Here is a 27,047-nt window from a genome sequence, read left to right as displayed (position 1 = left end):
GGTAACTTCTGTTGCTACACCTCTCTGACCGAACGTGTCGCCTAACCAGAGCCCAGGGGTCCAGGCTGAAACTCGCACTCACCTTCCCCTTTTCTCTCTGCTGGGATGTTGGGATACACCGGGGAGGAGGGGATTCTTAGTCCATGCCATTTTGATCAGCTTTGATTTAAGATGGCTGAGTTGTTGGGAATATCATCAGGGCTTCTCCAAAAGTTAGCTGGCCTGGGCTACTAAAGTTTTACTTTGGGGAAAAAACACCCTCTTTCCTCTGGGCGTGGGGGATAGGGGAGGCATGGACGTGAAAGAAAGAGGGGAATGTTTTTAAATACAAGCTATTAATATTAGCATTGCTTTTTTGTGTGTTTGTTTTTAATCCAAAAATTACTATATAGGAAGTAGAGGTCAACTAAAATCATATTGAATTTCTGAAGAGGAGGCGAGCATCGGGCCTGTGTTTTAGGGATTTCATTTAAAATGGAAAGTTACAGTTTGCTTCAGTGCCAGAATCCTTAAAAGAAATCCTGGGTTGGGGTGTATTGTGGGTCACTGTATATTTGCTAGTTTACGTCTTGCTGACTAAATTGGCTATGTTTTTATTTTTCCTGGTAAACACTCAGAAGGTTTTTTCCTCCCACCTTTCCCTAACAAAATCATACTTGTCGTTATGTGTATGAAGTACACGACTGTTAAAACTGTCCACACATCTGTGCTGATGTGAAAGTAAGTGGCAGCAAACAAAGATTGCCTTTCTTAGGGACCACAGGCCTCCGACGAAGCTGACTTTATCCTAATACGACTTTTAGGGTTGTGACCAAGTGGAAACAAAATTGGTTCAGGCCTTAGGACTTAACATTGGTAGAACAAAAGGGTTATTATTTGTGCATGGTTTAGTTGCCCCCCATGTGACTTAGAAAGTTTGAAGTTTTCTCTCAAAGTAATTATTACTCCCGTTTATAAATTTTACAAGGTATACAACCTTCATTGTTAAAAAAGATGATTCATAACAAGGAAAAGGTTATCACCCAACTACAAAGACTTTTTTACTTTGAAAAATCCCAAGATGTCAAATTAGAGCAAAATGTGAACCCCAATTTGAGTGTCACTTTGAAAAATGTTTAAAAACTTCATCTATGCCTTACGATGCTTGTGACAAACTATGTGCAGAAACTTTGTGCTGATAATCCTAATGTTTTTAATGTGCCATTTTTAGCGCGCTCTAAGAAGAAAATGTTTATTTCCTATGAAGCAATGTATTTTTACTTTTTTCAAGTTCTTTTGGGCATATGTGAACTATTATTAACCCATACATTTTCCTCACTCTTAAAAAATACCAAAAATATAATAGAAATGTAATAAGCAAAAAAAATGAGTTTGGTATAGTGATTTCAAGAACTTGGTGTTAGGTTATTCTCTTACAGGTAGGGAGACAAAAACACAAATCAAAGGACCTCTAATGTTTTAAATTAACTTTTGAGATTGTTTATAGTAAAGTTACTTTATTGCAGCTTTTATTTTTAAACTCTACCCTAAAGAGTTATTGTGCTAAAAAAGCACGTTTATATAAAATGGCTCATGCTTGGCAGCTAACAGTGTGTCAGACCATATTCTGAGAATGGCAGGCAGCCCGTCATTGCCAAAACTTTCCACTGGGAGTAATTTTGCAAGGGGCTGGGCGGGCGGGCGTACCCTGGGGGCTGAGCTGGGGGCCGTCCTGCTGCATCATGCATCATCTTTCTGTGTGTAGGTGAAGCTGCTCTCAGGGGCGAGCCCAGAATGCAGACCCTGCCTGTGGCCTCTGCCCTCACGAGTCACCGCACAGGCCCCCCTCCCATCAGCCCCAGCAAGAGGAAGTTCAGCATGGAGCCAGGAGAGGATGGCCTCGACTGTGAAAACGATCACCTTTCCAAGATGAGCCGCATCTTCAACCCCCATCTGTAAGTCCCTTGTTTCTGACGGGTGGACCTTCTTATTTGGATGGACATGTACATCTGCGCCATATTTCTCTTGCAACTGAAGTCTGTGGTTTGTACCAATTATATATTGAGAGGATAAATGGTGCTCACCCGCCACTAGCAAACATTAAACTGATTTTAATAACTCTTGGAGAGGCAAATCTTCCTCCCAACCTACTTGTGGGAGTGGGGTGGGGTGGGGGGTTTCGTTTGTTTTCTCCTTGGAAGTTAACTTTCTACTAGGGCTCCTGGGGATGGTTATTTGAAAACCCTGCTTTTCCTTCCTTGTATGTAATGATTGATGTTAGTGGAATCAGTGTTTGGTGAGTGTCTTTTGGCACCAGAGAAATAGAATGAAAGGTTAGCATCTGCGCAGACTTTTGTAAAATTTTTATTTAGGGGTCTAGAATGGTACACCTTAAGAAGTATTAATTCTCACCTTGTGTGCTCATGATATCCACTTGAGGCCTTCCCAAAGAGAGAATGATGGCTTTTTAAAAACTTTGAAATGGTTTTAGGTTTACAGGAAAGTTACAGAAATAGCAGAAACAATATGTAGAGCTCAACATACCCCCCCATACCCAAATTTACCACCTTTTGCCATATTTCTTTCTTTCCCTTTCCTTTTCCTCCCCTCTCCTTTCCTCCCTCCCTCCCTTCATTCTTTCCTTCTCTCTTTCTCTTTTCTTTCCTTCTTTCTTTTCCCTCCCTCCCTCTCCATCCATCCGTCTGTCCATGCCCATCTTTGTCTTCCAAACACTTGAGAGCAGGTGCATTCTTCATGCTCCTCTAACACTTAGCACTTCCGTGTACATTCCCTAAGAACAAGGATATTCCCTGGATAACCCCTTCAAGTACAGCTATCAAGTTGGAGAAATTTAATGTGGATAACAAGCATATGGTCCATTTTCAATTTTTTTTCCTATGTCCCAGTAATGTCCTTTTGGGCTTTGAGGAAGATGGCTTTTTTTGTTTTAAGATAAGGGTCATTACGTCTGGTATTTGCTTAAGGTAGTGGATAGAGAGCCAGTCTTGGAGCCAGAAGACCTGGGTGCTAGTTCTCGATCTGCCACCAACACTCTTACAGTCTAGGCAAACATTCCCTCAACTCTGTGGGCCTCAGTTTCCTTTAGTGAGATGAAGGAACTGGAACTAAGTTTTCCGAATCTGCGGAACATTGCCATACCAGGTTTATAGATGCAAACCAGCTTGCTTCTAGCGGTCTGTGTTCTGGCTTCTTTGTGCTCTCTTCCCAGCACACAAACACTTCTTGCAAAGGGAGTCAATTGCTTTCCCCCATATTTTCAGGACTTAGAAATACCAAGCCAGCTGCCCAGCAGAGTCTGCCCTGGCAGTTTTGCGGCCAGTCGTCATTATCAGCTATTGGTCTCTCAGCAGACGTGGTGATGTGTCTGAATGTGGGAAGGAGGAGCGGCGCATGCCAGACGCAAGGGTCCTCTTCCTCCCGCCCCAACCTCTTTACCCAAGGATGGCTAGAGCTCAGAGAATTGTTGTTTTGAGTTATTCAAGATGCTCATCTTTCCCAGTTCTCGGTTCTGAGAATGCTGCTATTTCTGGCAGGAATGTAAAGCTCCCGAGAGCCCCCTGCTTCCCATTGGAGGCAGGACTCTTCCGCGGTCAGAGGTAGCCCGGGTGCTGCTGCAGGCTGCCTCTGCTGCCTCAGCGTCAGCAGGCCTTGGCATTCCACACGTTCCAATCCGCTTGGACTGTTGTAGTCAGTCATAAGACACTGACAGAGGTATTTATCCTCAAATAAATCACTGTAGTGTTAGTCAGAGGCTGAGCCTGCAGTCTGGGGCCCTGGAATTTGCTACAATCAGGAATCCAGCACCAAGGCAATGCAAAACAATGAACTCTCACAAAATAGGGAGAGGTTCATAGTTTAAATCCTGGTTGCTTAACTATTTGGAGTTCATTCTTTTGTAATTAAGAATTTTCTTGTGTTCTTCCACCCCCCTTCCTCAAACCCCACCCACCCCAAAAGAAAAGAAAAGAAAGGGGGAGGTGTCATGGAGGCAGTATGCTTTGGAATCAAACATGCCTTAGTTTAAATTCTAATTCTGCTTCTTACCACTTGTGAGACCTTGCACAAGTCTCTTAATTTATCTGGGCCCAAATTCCCTATTTGTAAAATGACAATGATAATAGTTAATGAGTAGAACTATTGTGAAATTAGAGTTAAAATATGCAAAAACTTAGCACAGTTTCACTCAAATGATGGTAGCTATTTTTTAAAACTAATAATTCCACTATTCAGATATTGGCAGCAGAGAATAAGAATGCTACTATGGTACATTTAATGTCTGAGAGAGTGTGCTTTATGTTTATAGTCAGAATGCCTGGGTTCCAATCCCAGCTGCTTTATCCTTCAGTGGGATTGGTGATTGACTGCACCTGCCTCATAGGATTATTGTAGTGCTTAGTACAGTGCCTGGCAGATAGTGAACATTCAGTTTTAGTCAATAATATTGTCATTAGAATGTTAAAGCAGTTAGAAAAAGATTTTGTAACTCCTTCATAAGTTACAAATACGACCTTGAAGTACAAGTCTGTGACAGCAGTATAAACAATTTTAAGCATTAAATAATAGAAATAGAATTGCTTAAATTTCATGGGCAACTCACCATTGACATCATTATGGCAAGTTTTAGAAAAATAGAAATGGCAACATCTTCATCTACTAGATAGACTCCCTGGTCTCACATGGTATGGGTGGCTTTTTAAACTGGAAGGAGGTATTTGGGTAGTTCATTTTGTGCATCACTGGTTTGCCATGAGATGGTTATTCATTTCAGTAACATTACCATATGTTTCTGTGTGTTTTCTAAGACTTAATGACAGATTTCACAGGCAAATTGAAAAGATGCTGCATCTCCCACTTCTTCCTGTTGTAGGGTACGTAGTAAATACTGTTTGATATGTTGAAATGCTTCTTATTTGAGCTATATAGCGTGTTTACTCCTTGTTATTTAATGTGTCTAAAAGATTTTCTGTGATAAACTACAGATCTGTGCTTATTTGGAAAAGAAAGGCCTGATATATTTATGTCTTTAAGTAGATTGCAAAATGATTTTTGGTTTTTATCTTTTTAGAACGTGCTAGGAGTATGTAATGAAAATATGTTTGTTTATTTTTTCACTGAAGAAATCACAGTAATTCTGGGAAAGGAGTGTTGAAAAACAGTTTTGGCAGGTAGCTAAGAAGGTCTCAAAGATGCATACTTTGACTACATGTCATTATAACCATTGTATTAGATATTTTCCAGGTGAGAGATGGAGAGATGGTGTGGCACTGAGCAGTAAGAGCCTACAGAGATGGTGATTGAATTTCATTTGATTTGATTCTAGGAACAAATTAAAATAAAATAAAAGAGGAGGCGTTTCCTTAGTGATTTTTCTCCTAAAATTGGAAAATGAGGATTCCTATGCTCTTATTCCAGTGCCTGTTAACTTGGGTCTCTATTAATTTTCTCACTAATATGGTGACAAGAATATCCTGAGAAATATCTTTTGTTTGTTTGTTTCCTGAGAAAAGTGTTAAGAATGTGAATGTATATTTGGGGGTTAAAAGTGCTCTACCTGCCATTTGGAAAGACAGATTGTGGGTTATGGGATGGGACAGAGGTAGAGTGGGATTTGTCTTGTGGACATGTTACTAAGTGATATTCTTGAAGGCCCTGGTTTTCAAAGTGTGAGCTGGTAAGGAAGAGCCCTCCCTTTCCCCCTCTCTGTCTGTCTGATTTTATATTGTTATTATTCATATGGAGTGAGAGATTTCTCTTTTATTCAGTGGGTTAGAATTGTCCAGATTTGGCGAATAGACCCTCCTTGAAATAAACTCTCAAATAAGAGCTTCTGTGTCCCAGTGACATGCCTCCATCATATCTTTTGAGCACTCTCTTGCTTTCTGGCAAATAAGATGTTTTAGACTCATCTTGTAACCTACCTGCCACGTCTGTGGCATTTCTCCCAGGAACCCTGATTCCTCTGAGTGGAATAACATTTAGAAGCCAGGACCTGGGCGCTTGGTGTGCTTATTGGTCCTTTGTTTCATTGCTTCCAGACTTGAGTAGCCCAGTAAGGTAGACACTAGCCATGTGCAGCTCTAAATTTAAAATGAAATAAAATGAGGAATTCAGTACCTCAGTCACATTACCCACATTTCAGGTCCTCAGAAGCCACACATGGTTTAGTGGCTGCTGTATCGACAGCCCTGTAGGTTGACCCTTCAGCGGAGAGAGTTAGGAAATCCTGAGTTCATCCTGACTCTCCAGTTCTAATCAGAGTTCTTCCTCACCTTCTCCATTCCGTATTTGTACCACTTCTTCTGTGATAAAACCCTGGCTCCCAGCAACAGCAGCACATTTACTCACTTGTTCAGTGTTCCATAAAGTGGTTTCAGAAAACACTGAAAAATCCACTACAGAGTTAGTTCTCAATGGTGGCCAGTTCCTTTCCCCATGTACTGAAATTATAATAGTCAAAGTACCAATTTCAAAAGTTATTTCCCCCCCCTCCTTTCAGTGTCAGCGTGTACTATTCAACACATATAGTTGGGTTCATTCACTTCTGTTGGCTTTTTGTTTTACATGTCTCCCCATCCTTGCTGATTTAATTGTATTTTTTGAATAGGTAAAACAATCAACTTGCTCCCAAAAGTCACAACAAACGAAAAAGTTATTTGGAGGAGTGTTTCTGCCTCCCCCTCCCCCTACCCCGTAGGTAATTACCCTTCTTGTGTTTCTTTCTGCCCAAAAAGCTTTTCACTCCAGCTCCACGTCCTTGTTCCCAGCTGTATAGCACTCTATTGTGCTCATGTGCCAATGCATCCCATCCCCTGGCCTTGGACATTTAGGCAGTGGTGGCTGCTGGTATTCTACAATACTGATCACTCTGCAGTGGACAGCCTTGAGTGTATGTGTCATTGTTATGCAGTAAAATCTCTCCATGGCAAACAGTTGGTGCTGTTTAACAGCATGTTCTAAAGGTGTCTTGGTTTTGAGCCTTTCTTTTCGTTGCTTGGTGGGTAGGAGCTGCGCAGCTTGATGTGCCTGGAGGCTTGTCGTGGGGATGTGCAGCTGAGCTGTGCAGTCACTGCCTGCGAGACAGGAGCGCTGATAGAGTACTGACTGTGTCCGGCCCCATGCTAGGCACTTGAAAGAGCTGATTTCCAGGAATGTGACCTGACCCTTTAGAGAGGCAGATGTATCAGTACTATTTTACAGAAGCAGAAGTGGAGGCTCTGAGAGGGTCACATGGCCAAAGTGGCAGAACTGGGACTAACCCTCCTGTTCCAGACCCCTGTAGTGAGGGTCCTTCCCTTATGCCCTAGCTGTGTCTTGCCCGGGGCGGAATTATATGCAGCTGCAGAGGGAGGCACGTGAGAGCCCTTGGGCGTTTAGGATGGCATTTGACCAGCCCAGTGCCTGGCACACTTGTAGGTACTGCACCGTCTTTGTGTTGAATTGAATTGGACCCCCCTCAAGAGAACGTGCTCTTTGGGCGCATGCTCCAGTTGAAGTTTGATCAGTAGTATACATTTACAGAGGAGTTGTCTCTGGCCTCAGAATGGGACAAGACCCATAAACTGACCCTGAGATCAAAGCCACCGCCACTCGCCTTGCGCTCTAAGCAGCTGCGTTTGCCACAGACCTGAATGAATGAGGAAGGACCCAATGAAAGAAAGCATTGCCTTCTCTCACTGGTGGTGTCCCTTTGAACTACTGTCCTGGTGGGAAACATGTCCATCCTTGTTGTCTTTGCTTCTGCGGGTGTTCCTTTGAACTTTTTTCTGAAGTCTGATTTAGCCAATTCTGGTTTATCCAGGAGCCAATGCACCAGACTCCAGGGTTGTTCTCTTTTCTTAGCTCTTCCTCTTTCTTTCCTTCCTTCTCTCTCCTCCTTTTTCTCTACTCTGCACCTCCCCCCATTCTTTTTCTTTCTTTATTTCTTTATTGCCCCCTGACCTAGTCATTTCACTCTTTCTTCTAGAAGGGGGGACAAACCAGACAAACCCCAAACCAGTAATACTTTCAACTTGACAAAGGGTTGGAGGAAGCCTTTGAAATGAAGTGCTGGCCATATAATAAAACCAGTAAACATTTATTGATTATGGACTAACATGAGATTTGGGAGTTTCCTCTGGGTTTTATTTATTTTATGCGGTGGAGTTGACTGGATAAGTCGTACCTCCAGAGTTCTGGAGTAGCTGTAGTTTGTGGTACAGATGCATAAAATCCTTGGCAAATGGTCATTCTCCTTTGGTGGCTCTGCTGCTTGCAGCTCTTAAGTTTTAGTCTCTCAGTGGGAATATAGGGATGTGCTTTAACAAGACACTATTTGTTTGTTCCATAGACTCCATGAAAGAGAGGGAAGCAACTCCTCATTTCAAATTAAAAGTGTACCCAGGGGAAATTGGAAAGTTGAGGTTATTTTAGTAGCTTGACCCTTGTAGCAACTGGGACTTTCTAAGGTAAACAGTAGTACGTATTTATAGATGGAGCATGTTATCATTGTGCCTTAGAAAGGCGGCAAACTTCTCATCACTGAGAATGACAGTATGTCACGATTCCCAGAATCCGCCAGGGCCTGTTAATCACTGCAGCCAGCATTAGTGTCCCTTTTGTACCAAGTGCTAAGTGCTTTCTCTCACTGCTGCCTCACGCCCCTATCAAGCAGATGGTGTTATCACCCCCCTTTTTCAGATGGTAAAACTGAGGCTTCAGAGAGGTCATGTCACTTGTTCACAGTCACACAACTGGCCAGTACTCCCAGCCCCCTTACCCCCCACCCCACCCTTACCCCTTATTTTCAGCAGCCGCCACCTTTGTATGAAGTGCATCTGCATGGGATTGCTGTGAATCATTTGATCTGGGATCTTCGTGCTTGGTGACTTGGCGCTGATTGAAATTTCAGCACTCAGGACCCAACTGTTGGTCCTTCGGAGATGAGAGGTGGGGACCTCTGCCCCTGTTAGAATGTGCTAACAAGGATGAAGAGGGAAAGAAGACAGAGGTCCCATCAGTAGTGAAGAGCACTCCTGGTGGCCGTGTGGCTGTGATGCCCATCAGGCACTGTGTGAAGGAAGAATTGCTGTTCAGCTTCTCCTCAGTAGGTTTGAAATGGCACCTTGGTAGAAGTGAGAACTCCTCAAGGGCAAGCAGGAGTTTCCTTTTATCCTCAGGCAAGTCCTTTTTTATTGTTTTAATTATAGTTTAAAATTTTTTACAGTTTTAAATAACCGGCACAAGCTAATGGTAATCTTCATCTGAAATAGGCATATGGGACCATTTTTTCCGATTATCTTTAACTGTATGAGGCCATATCCCTCCGCTTCTCTGGATTTCAGAAATGAAAGACTGTCTAATAGAGTTCCTCATACCGCATGTTTTCTCACCTTTCTTCCACACTCTTCTTGGCATAGTCCAAACATGGGAAGTTTTGCCCCCAACATTCTCTGCTGATTTGTACTTTCACATGCAGTCTTATAAGTACCCTCAAAAGTGTTCTGAGGATTTAAGAGGCTTTTTGTACGTTTAATTTTAGATACTCTAAACACCTGAATCAGGAACAGGGAGATTGTTAAGTCAGGATTTTCCTTTTTTTTTTAAAAAAAAAATCACTCCTCCCTAAGTTTATATCAATTATGTGCTTTTGCTTTAAAAAATAAATTAAAGGGAGCCTGGACCTTTAATAAATGTTTCCCATTAGGAAAATATAATCTAAGAACATTTTGTGTGACATTAACTCTGCCTCAAACTCTTCAGTTTGCCTTGTGGACCAGTTTAAACTGTGATGGAAATGAAGCTGATTTTTTTATTAAATTTTTTTATGACCACTCTTGTGTGAAGTTAACTGCGTCTGTGGGTTACGTGGAAGTGTTTCACTAATGAAGTGTGGTGCCTTTAAATAAAGGTCATAGGCCTGACCTGTGTTGTGTGGGTTTCTTGTTTGTCAGGCTGGAGGCATTTTCTCATTTTCACAGTTCAGTTGAAAACAAAGACCTCCTTATCCTAGCGGGGAGCTGGGCTCTTAGGAGCTGACATCAGCCTTTTCCCAGCAGGCATCATTTCTGCCTTAAGAGTCTTTGCAGAAAGCTGGGAAGGCAGATAACCATTCCTGCTACTGGCGTTTTTTTTTTCCTGGCCAAATAACAGAGAAGGATGAAATGCCAAAGGTGCCAAGAGTCAAAGAAGCAGAATAAAGGGACTGTCATCCACTTCTCTATTCCAGGATGCATCAGGGACTTAGTTCATGGGAAATTGTTTAGCTTATGTGCTTCTTATTCATACCATGAGGATGATGAAAGTGAAAATGGGAAGACAACTTTGAAAAATATGGTTTTTTGTTTTTTCTTTTGTTAACCAAAGAGGAGTGCTTATCAGTCAAAGGACATTCATGGTGTATTAATATAAGAGAGCTGTCATTAGCATGTGCAGGAGTAACTTTTTAAAATGACATACTAAAATTGAGGAGTTTTAGATATATGGAGTAAGTCAGAGGCATTTATTTATTCAACATGGAAGAAAACAAAATAATGCAGGTTTTTTTGTTTCTCCCCTCCCGCCCTGATACTCTTTGTACTTAAGCTCCTTTTTGAGTGCAGTTTTCATGAAGATGCTTCTGCGCTGGGAACACAAATTGCATTTGTGTTGGACAGAGAGGATTAGTCTTGACATTGTTCTTAGGACCTCACGGCATCTCTTATTACAGTGAAAAGCCAACCTGCTCCCTCAGATTTGATGGAAGACCAGAAAGGTGGATGCTAAGGAATTTGCTTGCGTATAGGTGCGGATGTTTCCTTTCCTTTCTTCTAGGATCTTGCTTGGCAAGTGATTATTTGCCTGTGCTACATGTAGCTGGAACATAGCAAGGCAGTTTGCCAGCCCTGTGTTCTGGTTCTAGCTCAGTTGTTGTCTGATAAATGGCAGTATTCGGTCTCAATCTGCCTTGCTATGACTTTGGGTTTGAAAAAGCAAAACAAAACACTCTTCATTTTGAAATTTCTTCACAGATTGTCTCCAAAGCATAATTAGAGAACTTAATGGTGCAGTAATGTTTTTGGCCTGGCAGTAGCTAGAAGCCTTGCCAAACAAGGGATCTAAATTCTGGATCCAAGCCTTCCCAGCCTCAACAGAGGCAAATGTACTGCAGAATAGGAGACCAATTTGCTACCGTGCTGTCCTCCAACTTACACTTCCCCTCATCTTCGCTTCTTTGAAGAGACCTAAGAAAGGCAACTGAAAGCTCCACAGAGAAACCAGCTCTAGAAACTGGGTCAAGGTCAAGTGAAAGAAACAATTATTAGGTCAGGTCGCTTCACATCCCTAAACCATCACACAGTGCTAACTTGTCAGGAGTAATTACTCTGGCATTATCTGTTGCCAAGTGACACCCCTCAGAGATGCTAAGCAAAGCACCAGTGCTTATAGATTGACTCAGAGCATCACTGCCTTAGGAAGATCTAAGGAACAAAATGTGTTCCCTGTTCAGAGTTTGAGAAGTGCCATGCCACACACAGTCTTCCAGTATGCTAGCACCATTCAGGAAAATATTGTTTTCCGAATGCCTCAAAAAGAATTGGCCGTAGAATCCTTTGTCCCTTTTTTCTTAATACCAGTTACGAATATTCCACAGAACTTGGACTCCCTCTACTCTGCCCTCTCGTCTTCTATCCCTGCCTCTCTCTTTCCCTCCATAACTGTCTCTAGAGAGTAGATTCCCTTCATTTCCTTATCCAGGCCCAGCCAATGCTCTGTTATCTATACCAGCAATTTGAATGAAACTTCTCTCCCTACATTCACTAGTGAACTACTAACTGTGGAGTCTAGGGGACACATAATTCCTTTCCTTATGTGACTTCTCTTGAACATCTCTCCTTCCTTGGTTTCCATGGCCCTTTTCTTGCGTTCTTTGGTCCCCTCCCCATTTCTTTGGCCATTCCTCATGGGCTACTTGCCGTTATTGCTTTTCTCCAGGGCTCTGTCCAACATGTTCCCTGTATAGACCCTTTTACTGAAGTCACACGCATGACTTGAATTACCACAAGAGCTTTGATGGCTCCCAAATCTCTAGCTGAGACCAAAGCTTCAGAAACCCTTCGGCCATCAGCCTGCCAGGCGTCTTACATGCTCCCCAAATGCTGCCCTTCTTGACTGGATTTCTTTGTAGTAGCTCCCTTCCTCTTCTTCAAGCCTTCTACCAAGTCTGCTCCTTGTCTTCTATCCCTGTCTTCATGATTGGTGTCTAGACCAGACCTACCTGGAAATGGCCCTGCCCTTCTGTCTCATCTCCCCTATTGAATCCACCCCCATCCTATTGAGTCTGCTAAGTGTTTACCACCTAGATGATGTCCTGGGTCTTGGCTGAGATCCCACTTCTATGGCAGTGCTCTCCTTGTAGGTTTTTCTGGCACATGAGTTCCAGGATAAGGTTTCTCACGTATTAATCTCTGCTTGTAATTCTTCTGTGCTTCCCAGGTACCTCAGGCCATGTAGACTAGCTGTGACTCAGGGTAATTTTTTTTTTTTTTGCCTCTTTCTCTTGGCAACTAGCCTTTCTGTCCACTTAGGTGCTAACACTTCTTCATGTAAAATGATGACATTTTGCTATAATTATGTGTCCATTTGTCTGTCTCCTTCACCATACTCTAGGTTCTTCAAGGGTAGGGCCTGAGGTTTACTCATGTCAACTTCACTAATACCCAGCTCTGGGCCACAGGCACTTATCAGGTGCTAAGAAAACATTTAAATGAAAACACTAGTCACTGTGAGAACACTGTTGAAACAGCCTTTTGACTTAAGAATTACTTCCAAACATGGAATAAACCTTGATGGCACTCCTTTCTGTATTTCTATTTTTTCCTCCTTATGATCTTGATATTTATTACAGGGAACATGCTGGAATAGGGAAGAGTCCCCCACTGCTGCTTCACAACCTTCTTTTCCCCATACCAAGCTCTCCCAGATAGAAAAAATGAAAATACTTAGCCATTGGCAAATGCACAGTTTACAATTTGTGTTACTAGTTTTGCTTGTTACATTTTTTTTTCCAGATAAAAAATGATCTTATAATGTTGACTCTGAGTTACAAGGCTTCAAAGCTTATTCTATGAATAAATTGCCTTTTTTCATTCCTCTATATTCCTCTAGTTATATTTCTTTTGCTGCATATGGCTCCAATCCCAGTGTGAACATGAGGAAAGGTCTGTGAAAAGGAGAAATTCAGTATAGTTGGGTGAGTCTTGAAGGTCAGAAAGCTAGACACTTCTGGGTGGAATTAACCCAGAGAGATTTGTTCAGATTAGAAATAGGAAAACCAAGCAAATCTCTGCCTAAGTGTTTATTATTTCAGGTTTTTGGTTTTGTTGTTGTTGTTTTTCCAAATTTACCGAGAAGTTCTCAAAGCCATAGTGGTCTTTACATATTTTCTAATAGGTCCATTGATGTTTATTTCATCTTTGTGTGATAACGTTGCACGTGCATTGCTAATCACCTTCATTTTCCAAATATTGTTTTGAAATGATAACTGTGCCCTTTTGTACTAGGCTGTTGGCTTTTGCGCCAGTTATGTCAAGTGATTGAAGCACAGACCCTCTGTGTTCTCTAGGAGCTGCTGCACTCACATGGGTATACCTTGATAATGGAGATATTGGTGACAGGGGCTGTTAGCCATGCAGTACCTTGATCAACAGGAATCCCTGGAAGGCTATTTGGAAGACACTGCAGAGTTTATCAGTGGGCAGCAGTACTGGCTCCTCTTTGACCACCAAATGAAATCCAGGTTCTTTAGTGTCACGCTCAAGGACTTGGATACTCTGGTCTCCAACTCTGTTCCCAGGATTATTTCTCAGTGGATGGCCTCCCTGGACATTGGCTGGAAGATTCCTTTAACTATGGTTATTTATTTATTTATTTTTAATTCAAAATTTTATTTTTTAATCAATGTTACAAGTTATTCATTTAACACGAGACAGTAACTACAATAACAATAAATCTGCTTTAGTCAATAGTTACACTAAAGGGAATAAGGCAATTAAGGAGACCCTTATTTTTGTTCATTCTTCATTCTTGGGGAGTTTAGGACAGTGTCCACTCTTAACTACTTCAGGGTGAGAAGGGAGGGAGATATGGGACAGAGAAATGGAATTGTTTTACTTGTAGTTGAAGCTAATCCTTGCTTTGGGGCTCGGGCTGATCCATCAACATTGTTTTGTTAGTTGTCCAGGGCAGGCCTGAAGAACCTAGAGAGTAGGAGTTGGTGTAGTTCTGTTGGGTTTCAGGGTCTGACCAGCATAGGAACAATCCAAAGGCTTCAAGTGTTTGAGATATATACTTAACAGGTTAATTGAAAATTATAGGTTTAAATAAAAGAAGTAGAAGAATCACGAATAGGGGATTTATAAATGATTATAACTATGTTATATTGGAAAAATAAGTTTTCATATATTCTCAGATAAAGCCTGCCGAGGAGGTGTTTATTTCATGTGGCCATGTGGCTTGTCTGTCTATGGTGTCTGGACATCCCTAGAGCCCTCAGAGCACAGTTGTTTGAGCTTTGTTTACTGTGGCAGTTCGTGAAGTCTGGCTGAGACCTGCATAAGTGTAACCTCCAGAATGACCTCCCAACTCACTTTAAAATCTCTTAGCCATAAAAACTCCATTTAATATTTACCCCTTTCTATGAATGTCTTTCTACAAATGCATTGCTGATTATTGGTAATAATCCCTCAGTGCCAGGGAGGCTCATCCCTGGGAGTCATGTCCTATGTCAGGGGGTGGTAGTGAATTTATTTGCAATGTTTGGCTGAGAGAGAGGCCACCTTTGAGGACCAAGGAGGTTTTCAGGAAATAACGCTTATGCATTAATTATCATTAGGGCAAGTTTTATTATTATAGGAATAGGATTCATAAGTGCAAACATTAAGATCAAGGGCTTGGCTTATTGGCCTGTTTTCTTTTATTAGGCAAAAGTTATATATTCCAGAGTTTTTGATCATCTTATATGAGAAAGTAGCAGGACTTCCCCAGGAGGGAAGTTTAATATTTTGTTAGCTACTGTGAGAGCCTCTCTCTCTCTAGAAAACGTACCTATGCAACAAGGACACATTTATATCCCATTAATTACGGTAAATTTTTTTTTTAAACCCAAGTTTTTTTTTTTTTTTTTTAAATTCCTGCTTTACTTGCCTTTAGACAAACTACACACACACAGAATTGCCCGTGTGAGAAGCAGATCTCTTACAGTTCAGAGCAGGCAATTTGGATTGTCCAGCCTCCCACTTGACTTATATTTTGAGGCTATTTGAAACCAGCATTTTCACCGCCTATGGTATTTGCATGTTTCTCTTTCTATCACATCAGTTCGTCTTATATCCCTGTGTCAGCTCTTCTGGAAGACACCTGCCTGTTCTCAGGCTCCCAACAAAGTGATTTCCACATATCCTCCCACATCACTTATATGTTTTGTCAGATCATTCTAAATGTACCATTCAAATTTGGCGATAATTTCCCTGTCATCCCTCCCCTCCTTAGCCTTTTATTTTGGAAAAAGTTTAGATCTACAGAAAAATTGAAGGACCAGTACAGTGAACCCATGTATCCTTTACTAGATGTGTCAGCTGTTAGAAGTCTGCCACATTTGCTTTATTTTTTTTCATGTGTGTGGATAATGATACACTCCAACATTTGATATGTATTCACACTCAATGTCCTTTATAGATGTTTTCTTTTTCGCTCAGGATTCAGTCATGGGTTATACATTGTGTTTAGTTTGTCATGTCTTTTAGTATTCTTCATCACTGTGGGTAAGGGGGCAGGATTGTCTTGGTGGCTGAGAGAAGTGGGAAACCCAGACAGGGACTGGGCTGGAGTGTCAGGCCCCTCGCAGGCCTCCCTTTGGAACACCAGTTGCGTGACTGGCAGAGGAATTGCTTGTCCATCCAACCCTGGGAGTGTTGACATTGTATATGCTAAATAAAAGAAGTATTTAGGATATATGTGGTGGGAAGTGTGAGTTCAGAATTAGAGGACAAGGGAAAGGGAGAGAAGTCATATTGAAGGAGAGGGCAAAAGATTTGGAACCTAAGAAGGCTGAAGTATATGGAAGTAGATTAAAAATTTCATCTACTCTAAGATAACTGCTCTAAGATAACTTCAATCACCTTTTCATAAAAGTTTATTAACACACCAAAAGCTCATTTTTCATTTCTAGTCAACAATTTCAGTAGTTTTACCTTTGAAAAAAAAAACAAAACAAACACCCCCCAGTAGCTTCACTTATTCATGGCAAAGATGGAGCATTCCCTGTTTCTTTTCTCCCTAAAACCACAAAATCCCTGCAGAATCCTAAAAGATTGCTTTCCTGTGAGAAACCCAGTTCACTGGAAACTCAGGTCAAATCTTTTCTGAGTGTAAAACTGGTATTATTTGGGGGGGGGGGGAGGGGAGGATTTCCAATTTTTTGTTACACAGTTGTTATATTTTGAGATATAATTAAATGATCTTGGGGTATTTGAGAGGACTGATATGAATAGCTCCTAATGGAGCTGTGATTGGTGGAGAGTATGTGGATAGGACCTAATGGTGTGACCCGGTGTTTCTCATGTGACTGAAATGGTAAACTTGGAGCTGTTGCTGGTTGGTTTTCACAGCCGACCATCTTTGTCTTTGTGGGCTGAGAGGAAAAAAGACCGACCCATATCCAGAGAGAAGCAGAATCGAGTGTGTTTTTCAGGTTGACTGCAGAGCTCTGTAGGAGACACCATCTGCCTCCTGCAGCCCCTGTCCCTGGAGCTGCCTGGTTTTTTTCCCTTTTCAAGGCTTGGTAGTTCAACTATTCTTTCCTTTCCAAGAAAAAACACAGTCTCCTTCCCCCTTTCTTTCTTATGCTAGCTAGTGTTTCAAATTGCTCCCAACTCAAGGAACTTTTGAACAAATACAGATATTTGGGTTGTGCACAGTGTTTCACAATTATTTGTCCAACTTCTGTGAATGTGTATATCCATTCTTGCTCAGATATGTTTCTCGTTTTTCTAGAGGTGGAATTTCTGGGGCAGAGGGCACTCATTTCTACTTTGCTGGTAACATTCCGCCATTTTGAATTCTAGAAGTTGCTGATTTGCCTTCCCTACCTACGTTTGTGTGGTGGACTCTCCCTGCATCCCTGTACAAGCGGCTTATTTAATTTTTCCAAGTTTCATAGGGGAAACATGATCATTCTTTTAACAAGACTTTGTTTTGTTTTGTTTTTGCAGCTAGGAAACTTGAGTTGTTTTTCCATATGCTTATTCTTGTTTTGTGACCATTTTTTAAAAATTAGGCTGGTCATCTTTCAATTGATATGTTACTGGTCTTCTAGGAAGGCTCCATGTCAGGTGTGTGAAGAAAGTAACCATTTTCCTAATTTGATATTTGTGTTTCATCTTTAATTTACTGTATTTTTGAAATGTAGGTGTTTTTGATTTGGATGCTATAGCAGTTTGATATGGTTATGAATTCCAAAAGTAGATATTGGATTATATTTGTAATCTGGTCTGTACCTGGGCATGATTAGTTATGATTAGGGCTTTGATTGGTCCACGTCTTTAGGGTGTTGAGTCCCCACCCCTTGGTGGGTGTGGATTCTCAGTTAAAAGGCATGGCAAAGGACAGAGTTGAGGCATTTTGATGTTAGAGTTTTGATGTTGGAGTTTGATGCTGAAGCCTTCAGCTCGAGCCCCAGGAACTAAGCTCACAGAGGAAAGAGAAGCAAGCCCCGGAAGAGAGGACCTGAGCCAGGAGAATACAGAGGAATAGAGATGGCTCCTTAGACATGGCAGAAACCCTGGTGAGAGAAAGACATCGCTGTTTGCCTGACAGTCTACAGCTGACCTTGTGGAGAGAGGCAAAGACTAGAGAGCCTCACAGTCTACAGCTGACCTTGTGGAGGAAACAGAGGACCTGAGTCGAGAGGGAAGCAAGACCTGGGGAAGAGAAGAACCCAGGAAGCCTGAACACTCACAGCTGTCAGCAGCCATCTTGCTCCAACACGTGAAAATAGACTTTGGTGAGGGAAGTAATTAATGCTTTATGGCCTAGTATCTGTAAACTCCTACCCCAAATAAATACCCTTCATAAAAACCAACCAATTTCTGGTATTTTGCATCAGCATTCCCTTTGACTGACCAATATAGATGCGGTCAAATTGCTGTTTTTTCTTTAATGGAAAAGTCTTCTAAAACGTTCTAAAAAGGACTAAATGGTGTTAGCTTAGATAATACCTTGTCATACATGTCTTAACAGTGATTTAATTATTTGTGCTTTATACATTTTGACCATGGAATGAAGAGAAGCTTATCATTTGTATATTACTTTATTAGTTCAAACATTTCCTGAATGCTAACTTTATTTGTGAAGTTGGGGGTGGGGGAAGTGCCGGTGAAGGGGTTCACGGGGTCTGAGGGCAAAGGTGGCCATTGTTAGAGAGGGGGATTCACCTGCCTTAGGAAGTTAGGCAGAGGGTGGAGTGCCCAGTGGGGGAGCTATCGGCCAGTCCTGGGAGGCACCAGCCTCCTGACAGAGAAGAGGGTGGGGGCTGGCGCCTTCTTACTCCCTTCACCTCAGGGACATTGTTCGCTCTCCCGGGGAGCAAGCTCTGAAATCTCTGCTTCGATTTAACCATTTTACCAGATGTTTCCTGTGGTTTGACAGATGTACCATTTACTAGAAAGTTACACTCCTGAGATTTCGCATGTTGTGGACACTGTTGCTATAGACAGTGACTCTGACAGGGCAGGATTTGGAAGACAACTCCTGCCTCGACTTTGAGTTGAAGATGTGCTTTACCCAGAACAATCCACTTTTATCTTCTCTGTTCATCATTCTAATCTCTGGTTTATGAAATCTCTACCTGGTTGACCAGAGCTCATTCCAATAAATCCCACCCCACCTTCCTTGCTATACTTTCTGAAAGCAGATGGTCTCAGGTACATCCAGGTTTTGTTTGCGAAGCTAACCGGGGTCTAAAAGAACTCTGGTAGTGGGTAGGCAGGTAAAAATTTACATCAGGCTGAAAATCTGATTGATGCACCACTTCTCAGGACTACCTGAGGCTGGGATATGGGTAAGAAATCTGCAGACTTGGCAATTATCTTGCGCCCACCTAAAGCTCAGCAAGACAAACCGGCAAATGCTTAAGGTACCTCTGGCTCTCCAAAGCCCGTCGCCAGCATTTCTCTACAGCTTAAGAGTCTGAATAGAAAAGGACCTTTCCTAGGACCCTGCTGGGCAGGAAAGCAGAAGGAAGCCACTTCCTGCAAAACACAAGCGAGACTGCAGTTGAGGCCGCAGCAAAGGAAAAAGGAGGAAAAATCAGGGATTTCTGACATTCTCTCTCCGAGAAGCCTGTTGCAGGGGCGCTCTGGAGTCCATACATACTTTCTCCGGAGCTGGCTGTACTTTCTCGGGAGCTGGCTCGCTGCTCCAGGAGCCTTCCTCTCCCGCGTTTTGTGTAGCGCCCTTTTAGAGTCCCATAAAATTGCCTGATAGGGGAGAAACAAAGAAAGAGGAAATGGCATGCTATCGTTCTGACAGCAGATCTGTTTTCTCGCAGAATGGAACTGTAATGATGCATGTCCCATTCTGGCAAGACACATCTGTAAATACACCCTCCCAGGAGCGGCTAACCTATCCCAGGACCCACAGGAAACTTCCCTTCCAGCAGGGCAGGCAGGCCCCCTCACCTTGCAGCCCTCCTTCCCGGCGGGGACTTTTATTCTGACAGGCGTCCCGCCTGCCCCGCTTTCTGAGCCGGGGACTGCCTGCCAAGTTTGTGAGGCCCAAAGCTTTCTTGTGGGAGGACGCTGGACTGTCTTCATGCTCTTTGGCAATGATTAAAGTGAGGTTAGTACCAAAAACCCTTTCATTTTATTCCCTTATCCTTGCTTTTTCAAACCAGATGGCAACCCTGTATTTTCAGCTGTAATTAATTTAAACTCTGAGGCAAGTGCTGGGAGAGGTAGAGTGGGTTTTGCTCAGAGGGGACAGCAGTGGTTTTCCTTCTCATCTCCCTCTCCTCCACCAAATGGCCCCTTGTCCCTATCAGATCCGTGCCATGTGCAGTTTCTTCTTGGGGAGCCGGTGGAGGAGAAGAGCGGGGACTGTGGCAGGGGCCGCAGCACTGGCCCTGGCTGCCCACATGACCTGGACGTCACTGTTTCCCTCGTGAATTGGGAGTCACAAAGTTTCAGGTGATGGTTGACATGTCAGTGCCAGGCAGGGCGATCATGTGGTCGCCAGACAATGGCGCATAGTTTAAAATGATGGCGGGTCCAGGGAGTTCAGTGCGCTTTTTCTTCCCACTCAGCGCAGCTGCCAGGATCTCTTCCAAAGGGGGGTGTGTTTTAGGTTTAGTAGTTATCCTTAACGAAAATTACAAGGGAAATAAAAGCTCTTGGCCACAATTGAAGTCTGGAGGTTTTGACCTCAGTTATTTGACCACTTCCCTCAGTGGAAATTTTATTTGAGCCCCTCTCTGGAGTTGCTTTAGAGTGCGGGATCAATTAGAGATGGAGAGATCTTTCACATTAAAAGAAAAATGCCTTAAAAAAAAATCTCAGTAACTTGTAAAATCACTCCACAGACCAGCTTCTCCTCCCACCTTTCCCCCCCTCCTGCTCAGAAAGGAAGCTGAGCTTAAACCCAAGAGTGAAGCAAGTCCTTGAAAACTGGGTGTCTAGGGTACTCTCCCACGCCTGCCCGGGTTGGTACAAGGAGTTTGAGTTTCATCATTTCAGAAACACATCTCCCTGGCATTTTCGAGGAGTTGCAGATTGAAGAAGATCTGCTAATGGTGATATATGTGCGCTTTGCAAAACTATATGCCGGTATTCTAACAAATGGCGGCCGTAACCATTAACATTAGCCATCCTTGGACGACTTGAAGTACCTTTTCAAGGTTCATAGTGAGAAACTAGAACCTGCAAGCATGTGGCTGGTGAGCCTCCAGAGTGCTTACTGCTGATTCCGACATCGTTTTCCTGGAGCCCCTGTGTGTGTCTGAGTTTGCTGAATTTAGGCGTTAGATGCTGAATTATTTTTGTTTATTTAATTTTTATGTCAAATGTTTACATTATTCATGAGCATTTCTCTCATGAACTGTTTGGACTGTTTTTTACAAAGACCTGTGTTGTTTAGTTGTTGTGTGGACCAGAGCCATCCTTTTGGAAACTTCTTTTTTCCCTAGTCGTGAGGGGCACACATGTAGTGAGTGGGGGGGAATGGATCTTTTACTTCCAACCTCCTTTACAACCAATGATTTGTCAGGACTTCTAATGACTAATGATTTAACTTCAGCTCAACTGAATAAACATTACTGAGTCTATGATGTGTTACGCTCTTATATTTCATACTCAGCTAGGATGAGCAATGCATTAAAGAAGTGGTAGGCAGCTTGGGGGACAGAGGAGAGTATGGCTCTCTGAGAATATGATATTTTGTGCCTAATAATTTGGAGAGTTGCAGTGTGATACCCAGTGGGAGGTAGTTTTAATTTAAGGGGTAGTTAAGATTAACTTGTAGCCATTTGTTTTGGAAGTCCTCATAAAAAAGGAAGATTGTATGTTGTTTGGGATCTTGTCCCCTGGAGCCCTGAAGGCAGTTTTAGAATCAAGAGTTTCAAAAGGAAATGTCCTTTCGGTGTTGACTAGAACCATCAGATTCCCTCCATTAGATCCCTGCACCCACCCCCCATCCCCCTGCAGGGTTTTGGGTTTTGGTTTAAATAAATAAGATTTTTTAACAGCCAGGGGATTGCTCTTAGAGTTTAGTCACACTAATGAAGTTAAGTAGACAGCTTAGGGAAAGTTAATTCTGAATGCTGCAAAGAGTTTTGCAATGAGAATATTTGAAAAGAACTACAGTTTTATAACTCAGAAAAATGACCCAGGCCACCAACACTGCCTTTTTCAGGTCCCTTGGGAACATTTGCTCTAAGAATAGAGGAGATTGATTTTAATTAGTATTATCCATTGTCAGTGTATTAGCAGCCTTTCTAAATACCTGGGGCTCCTTAAAATAATCATTCCTTAAAGTAATCTAAATCTTGTCCCTTTAATCTACATTTAAATAAATAAATAAAGCTTAGCCAACCTTTCCCCCCCTAGTTTTTGAAAAGATGGAGCTCAGTCCAGAGGGATGCTCACAAAATCCTGCCCAGCAGGAGACCCACTGAGAATTAATGCTCTAAGCAATTTGCTGTCAGATGGAGAGTCCTCTAGGTTCGTTCTTAGTACCATTTAAAGAATATTTGGTAGATGTCTCGAGATCTTCTAATAGAAATTTAGTGACTTTACGTACTCAGTACTTACATTTTTCAAAGCTCTTTAGTTGTATAATAATTTATTTCAGTAATTTAATTTTGTTTACAAAGTTTGATGTCAGGGTAGGTAGGTGACGTTAAAAAAACTACCTGGCTTTCTAATTTTTTTTTTACTGTTGAATAAATTTACCGAATGAGAAGTTGCCCTCTGGTATCAAGAAGTCCATGAAATAATTTGGTACTGGTCATTGCCCATGTTGGGACTAGAGCCTTGGGGTAGCTGCTCCCATTCACTAGTAGGAATGGGATGGGGGGGGGCGGTTAGGGGAGGGAGTATTGCAATATACCAGATTTCATAGGAAGGAAATTTGCCTCATTGTCTCCGACACAAATATGTAGTAACACATTTATTCTGCTGTTGAAACAATAGGGGGTCACAGCTATAGCTGAATTAAAAGATAAAAATGCTAAGGAGATTTTAGGGGAGCACATACTTCTTATGGCATGCAGCTGAAGTCACCATAGCCATCTTGGGTAGTTCTAGAGGTCTTGGGATAATCCTGAGTTTATATATTCTGTTCTATAGACTTTAGTTCTTATTAGACCCTGTACCTTGATTTTGGGTCCAGAAATTGAAGGGAATCAATTCTTTGCTGTGTGCTTTGTTCTTCGGATTACATCTGAGTGTTAGGTCTGGCTTTAGGCATCATACTTAAAAATGACTGTTAAATTGGAGTGCAGAGGTAGAGGATGGAGTGACAAGGGGTCTAGGATTAGCAAAATTTAAAAGGATTCCTGTTTGGTGAAGAGAATCCTGGAGGTGGCAGGTCTGACATAGAACCAGTTTTCTAGTAGGTGGAAGACTGACATGTGAAAGAGGAAATAGACTTGAGTTTTTCCAAAGCACAGACCTGGGACCAAACCAAAGTGCTGGAGGGCATTCATTATTAGGATGACCCTTATGCTGAAACTTTACAGTCATCGAATGAACTGCTTAATGAAGAAGTTAGCGCCTGTCCCTGACGCAGGCTTTCAGGGCTGCTGCGATTCCCCCCTTCCCTCGCAATTCACAACCACCATGCCTTGACGCTTTCCTCCTCTGAAAAGGACAAAGCAACCAATCTTTCCGTGAAGCAGTTTTACAGTGCTTCCCAGTGATTTGCTGCAAAATATAGAGTAAATAAACTAAGAGACTCCAAAGGAATTTGAATAGAGTAACAAAAATGGCACAAGTCCCAACTTGGAAGAATGAAAGAGGAAATGATGATTAGAGGTGTTTGCGGACGTTACTTCTGGCTGGTTTACATACCCTGGAGTTGTGCCTCTTAGGTTTCTCTAGAAACCCCAGCCTCACTTCACACCTTCATGAGCTCCTCTGTCTCCTTCAGACCAGTTGGTGCTGGTTTCTTCTAGGATTTGTGCACTTTGGGGTTTGTTCATTCATAACATATTTTTTGGGTGCACATAGTCCCATGCTAGTTGGTGAATTATGGACGCTTTCGAGCAGCCCATAGTTCTGTCAGTTGTGTTCTTCCCTAGTTCGCTTGGCCCCAGGTGTGTGGAAAGAGAACTTACCTTCTCTTGAGCGTTGGGCGGGTGGTGGCTGAGAAAGCACTGCCATCCCCTGTCTTCCTGATGAGAGCCTCTAAAGCAACCGGGCCTATGCTCCACTTTTCTAGCACAAAGAAGGCTTTCTCAGTAGACCTTAGGGTCAGATTGAGACCTGGGATAGAGTGAGATCCCAGGGAGACCTGGGCTTCCGAATCTGCCCCAGCAAAGCTGGTCCTGACAGTGTCCGTTTAGAAACCAGCACTGGACTGTGTGGGTGGGGAGGACCTTTTCTTCACCTCTTTCTGCAGACATCTCCCCAGCCAGCCCGTGCAGCTCGAGTGCTCAGGGCTCTGTAGCCGATGCAAAGAAATAAGACACTCTTCCCTAGGTTTTTGTCCACATCAGACTTTGTAGCTCAATGCCACAACGACAGACATGATGCTTTCCATCCTTTTCTGGTAACGGACGCTGTTCCAATGCTGAAACGATAGTCGTTGTGGTTTTTTTTATTTCACTCATTGAGAGAATACATAATGACAAAAGCAACTACAAATTCAGTAGCAGTGGGAATTTTAAATTAATTTATATTTTATTAATCTCAGCAACATCTCCATTCATTGGAAAACTACAAGTGTCCATGTGTGGGACATATGATGTATTCCATCTGTAAACAGTGCTTGGTGTGCACATGGATTCCTGCACCATTTGGAGGATGTCTCCAGGGGTGCCTGGCCCCCAGGTGGAGGCCCCCAGTTTTCACAGCAACATGAGCTAACGGGGCGGGGCGGGGCGGGAGGGGGGAGCGGATGGGATGCTTTGCCAGTGGGTCTCTTGGGATTGACCTCTTTTCTCAAACTTTGATCTTTTCTTTGGTCTCAGCTGATGATGCACGTGCAGACAGTTGCAGTCAAATAAAACCGCTACCTAATTTACATAGAGTTGTGCTATTCAGAAATGTGGCTTGAGTCACTCCTGGCAGTCTGTGAGTGCGCCGCTCTGGTGGCTGCCCTTTCGGTGAGTTTGGCCTTTCTGAGGGCAGCAGGTCTAGAACACCTCTACTTTTTCTCAAGCAGATAAGATCTCTGAATAGTTGAGTTGGATATGGATAAGGTTGCAGTGGTAGGCCTTGTACTTGCTCAGAACTCTGTTAACTCTTCACACATCATTCTAGCAAGCTTAGTTGCCTGGCTTTTTGGCCAACTCTGGGGAGAAGAGGAAGGTAGGGGCTTCTGGCAGTGGCAGGCACACTCATTCCAAGGGAGGGTCCCGTGGTAACCAGGGCTGGAAACTAAAAAATATGGTAAGGAGCTGGCCCAAGAGCATGAGAAGCTGAGCAATCTGAGACTTCGTACAGAGCAGGCAGGCTTATCCTGGAGCCCACTTGCAACCTATCTCAAGATAATGTTTGTTATAAAGATCCTGAGTCATGAAAAAGGAAAGATGTACATTGTAGGATGTTTCAGACAGCTTTCTGACTGAAATAGTTTTACAATGTTCTATCTCTTAAAAGCTTAGGTTTCAGTCACCGAGACACTTGTCTTAAGTGGCTGCTGCTGGATAGGTGAAACCCCGAGGCTCCAGATGACTTGGGTCACATTTCCTGTGTTCCCTACAGGTCTGTGGAGTAATTGTGCTAAGGGAAAGGAGACACAAAAGAAGGGTGAGAACACACCAGCAAAACACTAATTCCCGCTTAACTGTGGAATGTTGTGGAGTGGCCAGTTTTGAGTCTGGGGGAATCTTGAAGACTGGAAACAATATGGAGATGCTGGTTATGCTAATTTAATGACTCTAGCTCTTGAGAGAGCTTTGATTAGAAGCCCTGGATGCAGTTATAGAGACAGAGTCCAAGTCAATGAGTAAATAGCAGAAATGTCACTCAAATACGTGTTTCCTCTTAAGTCTTCAGTGTTGGGGTACGTTAATTTTCCTTTCTGGAAAGAAACGTGCTATTTTTGGAACCCTCGCAGGCAATTGTGACAGAGTAGAAAGGACTGGATTTGAATTGAGCCCATGCTCTGCCACTTAGCAGCTGCGACGCTGGGGCCAATCCCCTCATCCCTCAGCCTCTCTGCCCTCAATGAAAATGGGGTGATGATGCCTACTTCAGAGGGTCACCAGGGCCGTGGACTGCGCGTAGGTGGCGGCACTCACAAATGGTCCATGTTCTCGGGGATCATGGAAGAGTCTGTGGTTTATTCATAACTTTCATTCTTCTAGAAGGTTACTGAGCCAAAAAGTTTTGGACTACAATTTGGTGGACAAGCTTCTTCCCTCTTGTATTTAAGGCGGGCAGGTACGCCTTTTCTTGGCTTCCTAAATTGCCCGTTGGAGGTGATGTGAGAGACGGTTAGCTAGCCCTCCAGCCTCTCATTGGTGGGTCTGGGCCAGTCAGTCCCTCTCCCCTCTGGTCTCTGCACATGGGATACTTTTTTGGTGAATTATTAAATATATCTCATAATGGAATGCATGTAAGGATACCTGACTCCATTGGCAAATGTCCAGTGTCAAAAAAATTTTGTTGTTGTTGTTAATACTTATGAAGCAGAAACAGCATGGGTGTGGAGAATATTTGAAGAAGTATAAATCAATAGGGAAAAAAAATGGCCATGGAAATTAATAGGCAAGATATAGAAGGAAGTAGAATGGCCAATAAAGGTGTGAAAAGATGCTGAGCTGCGCTGGTAACCAAGGAAATTCAAAGGACAGTGAGGCACCCTTCCACACCCATGAGAATGGCAGGATGCAAGCAGGCTGCTGGGGCTGGGCTGTGGAGGTCACAGATCCACAGGAATTGCCACACTATTTGAGGGAGGGAGCACAGAGTTGTATAGCCACGTCACAGCCACTCGGTGACCGATTCTGGCAGCATCTGTAGAAGTTGAAGGTGGCGTGCCCGCAGTCTAGCAGCTTTACCTGTGAACCTGTCCCTGAGGGGAACTCGGAAAGCCTTGCTGCAAGGTATGGGGAGACCTGTGCAAGCATCTGAAGAGCATGGCATTATTATCATCACAGGCAGAACTGGAGCTCATCCAATGCCTCTGCACAGAGGTGTGGGTGCCTACATTGTGTTATATTCATTTATAGCAGGTAAAGAACATGAATAAGCTCCATCTCTATGCAGGAACATGGTAGAGCTTCAGAAGCATGTGAGTGAACAAACATGGTTGTAAAGCTGCATACAGTAGGATGCCATGTGTGTTAAAAAGTCCTGCTTATTATTTGCAGA

General features: G+C 42.8%; 1 protein-coding gene across 4 annotated transcripts in view; it reads left to right on the top strand.

Moving 5' to 3' along the window:
- The window catches only part of VGLL4 (vestigial like family member 4), a 194,474-nt gene that overhangs the window by 150,092 nt on the left and 17,335 nt on the right, over positions 1–27,047 (top strand). For all 4 annotated transcript variants that reach the window (XM_004466360.4, XM_071212227.1, XM_012528221.3 and 1 more), the window contains one exon: positions 1,745–1,934. In XM_004466360.4, coding sequence (XP_004466417.1) covers positions 1,745–1,934 — 190 coding nt within the window. The remainder of the gene's footprint in view (positions 1–1,744; positions 1,935–27,047) is intronic.

This window comes from Dasypus novemcinctus, chromosome 26 (assembly GCF_030445035.2).
Source record: "Dasypus novemcinctus isolate mDasNov1 chromosome 26, mDasNov1.1.hap2, whole genome shotgun sequence".
Lineage (NCBI taxonomy): Eukaryota > Metazoa > Chordata > Mammalia > Cingulata > Dasypodidae > Dasypus > Dasypus novemcinctus.
Note: the sequence above shows the minus strand (reverse complement) of the source record. Positions and strands in the feature narration are given on the sequence as shown.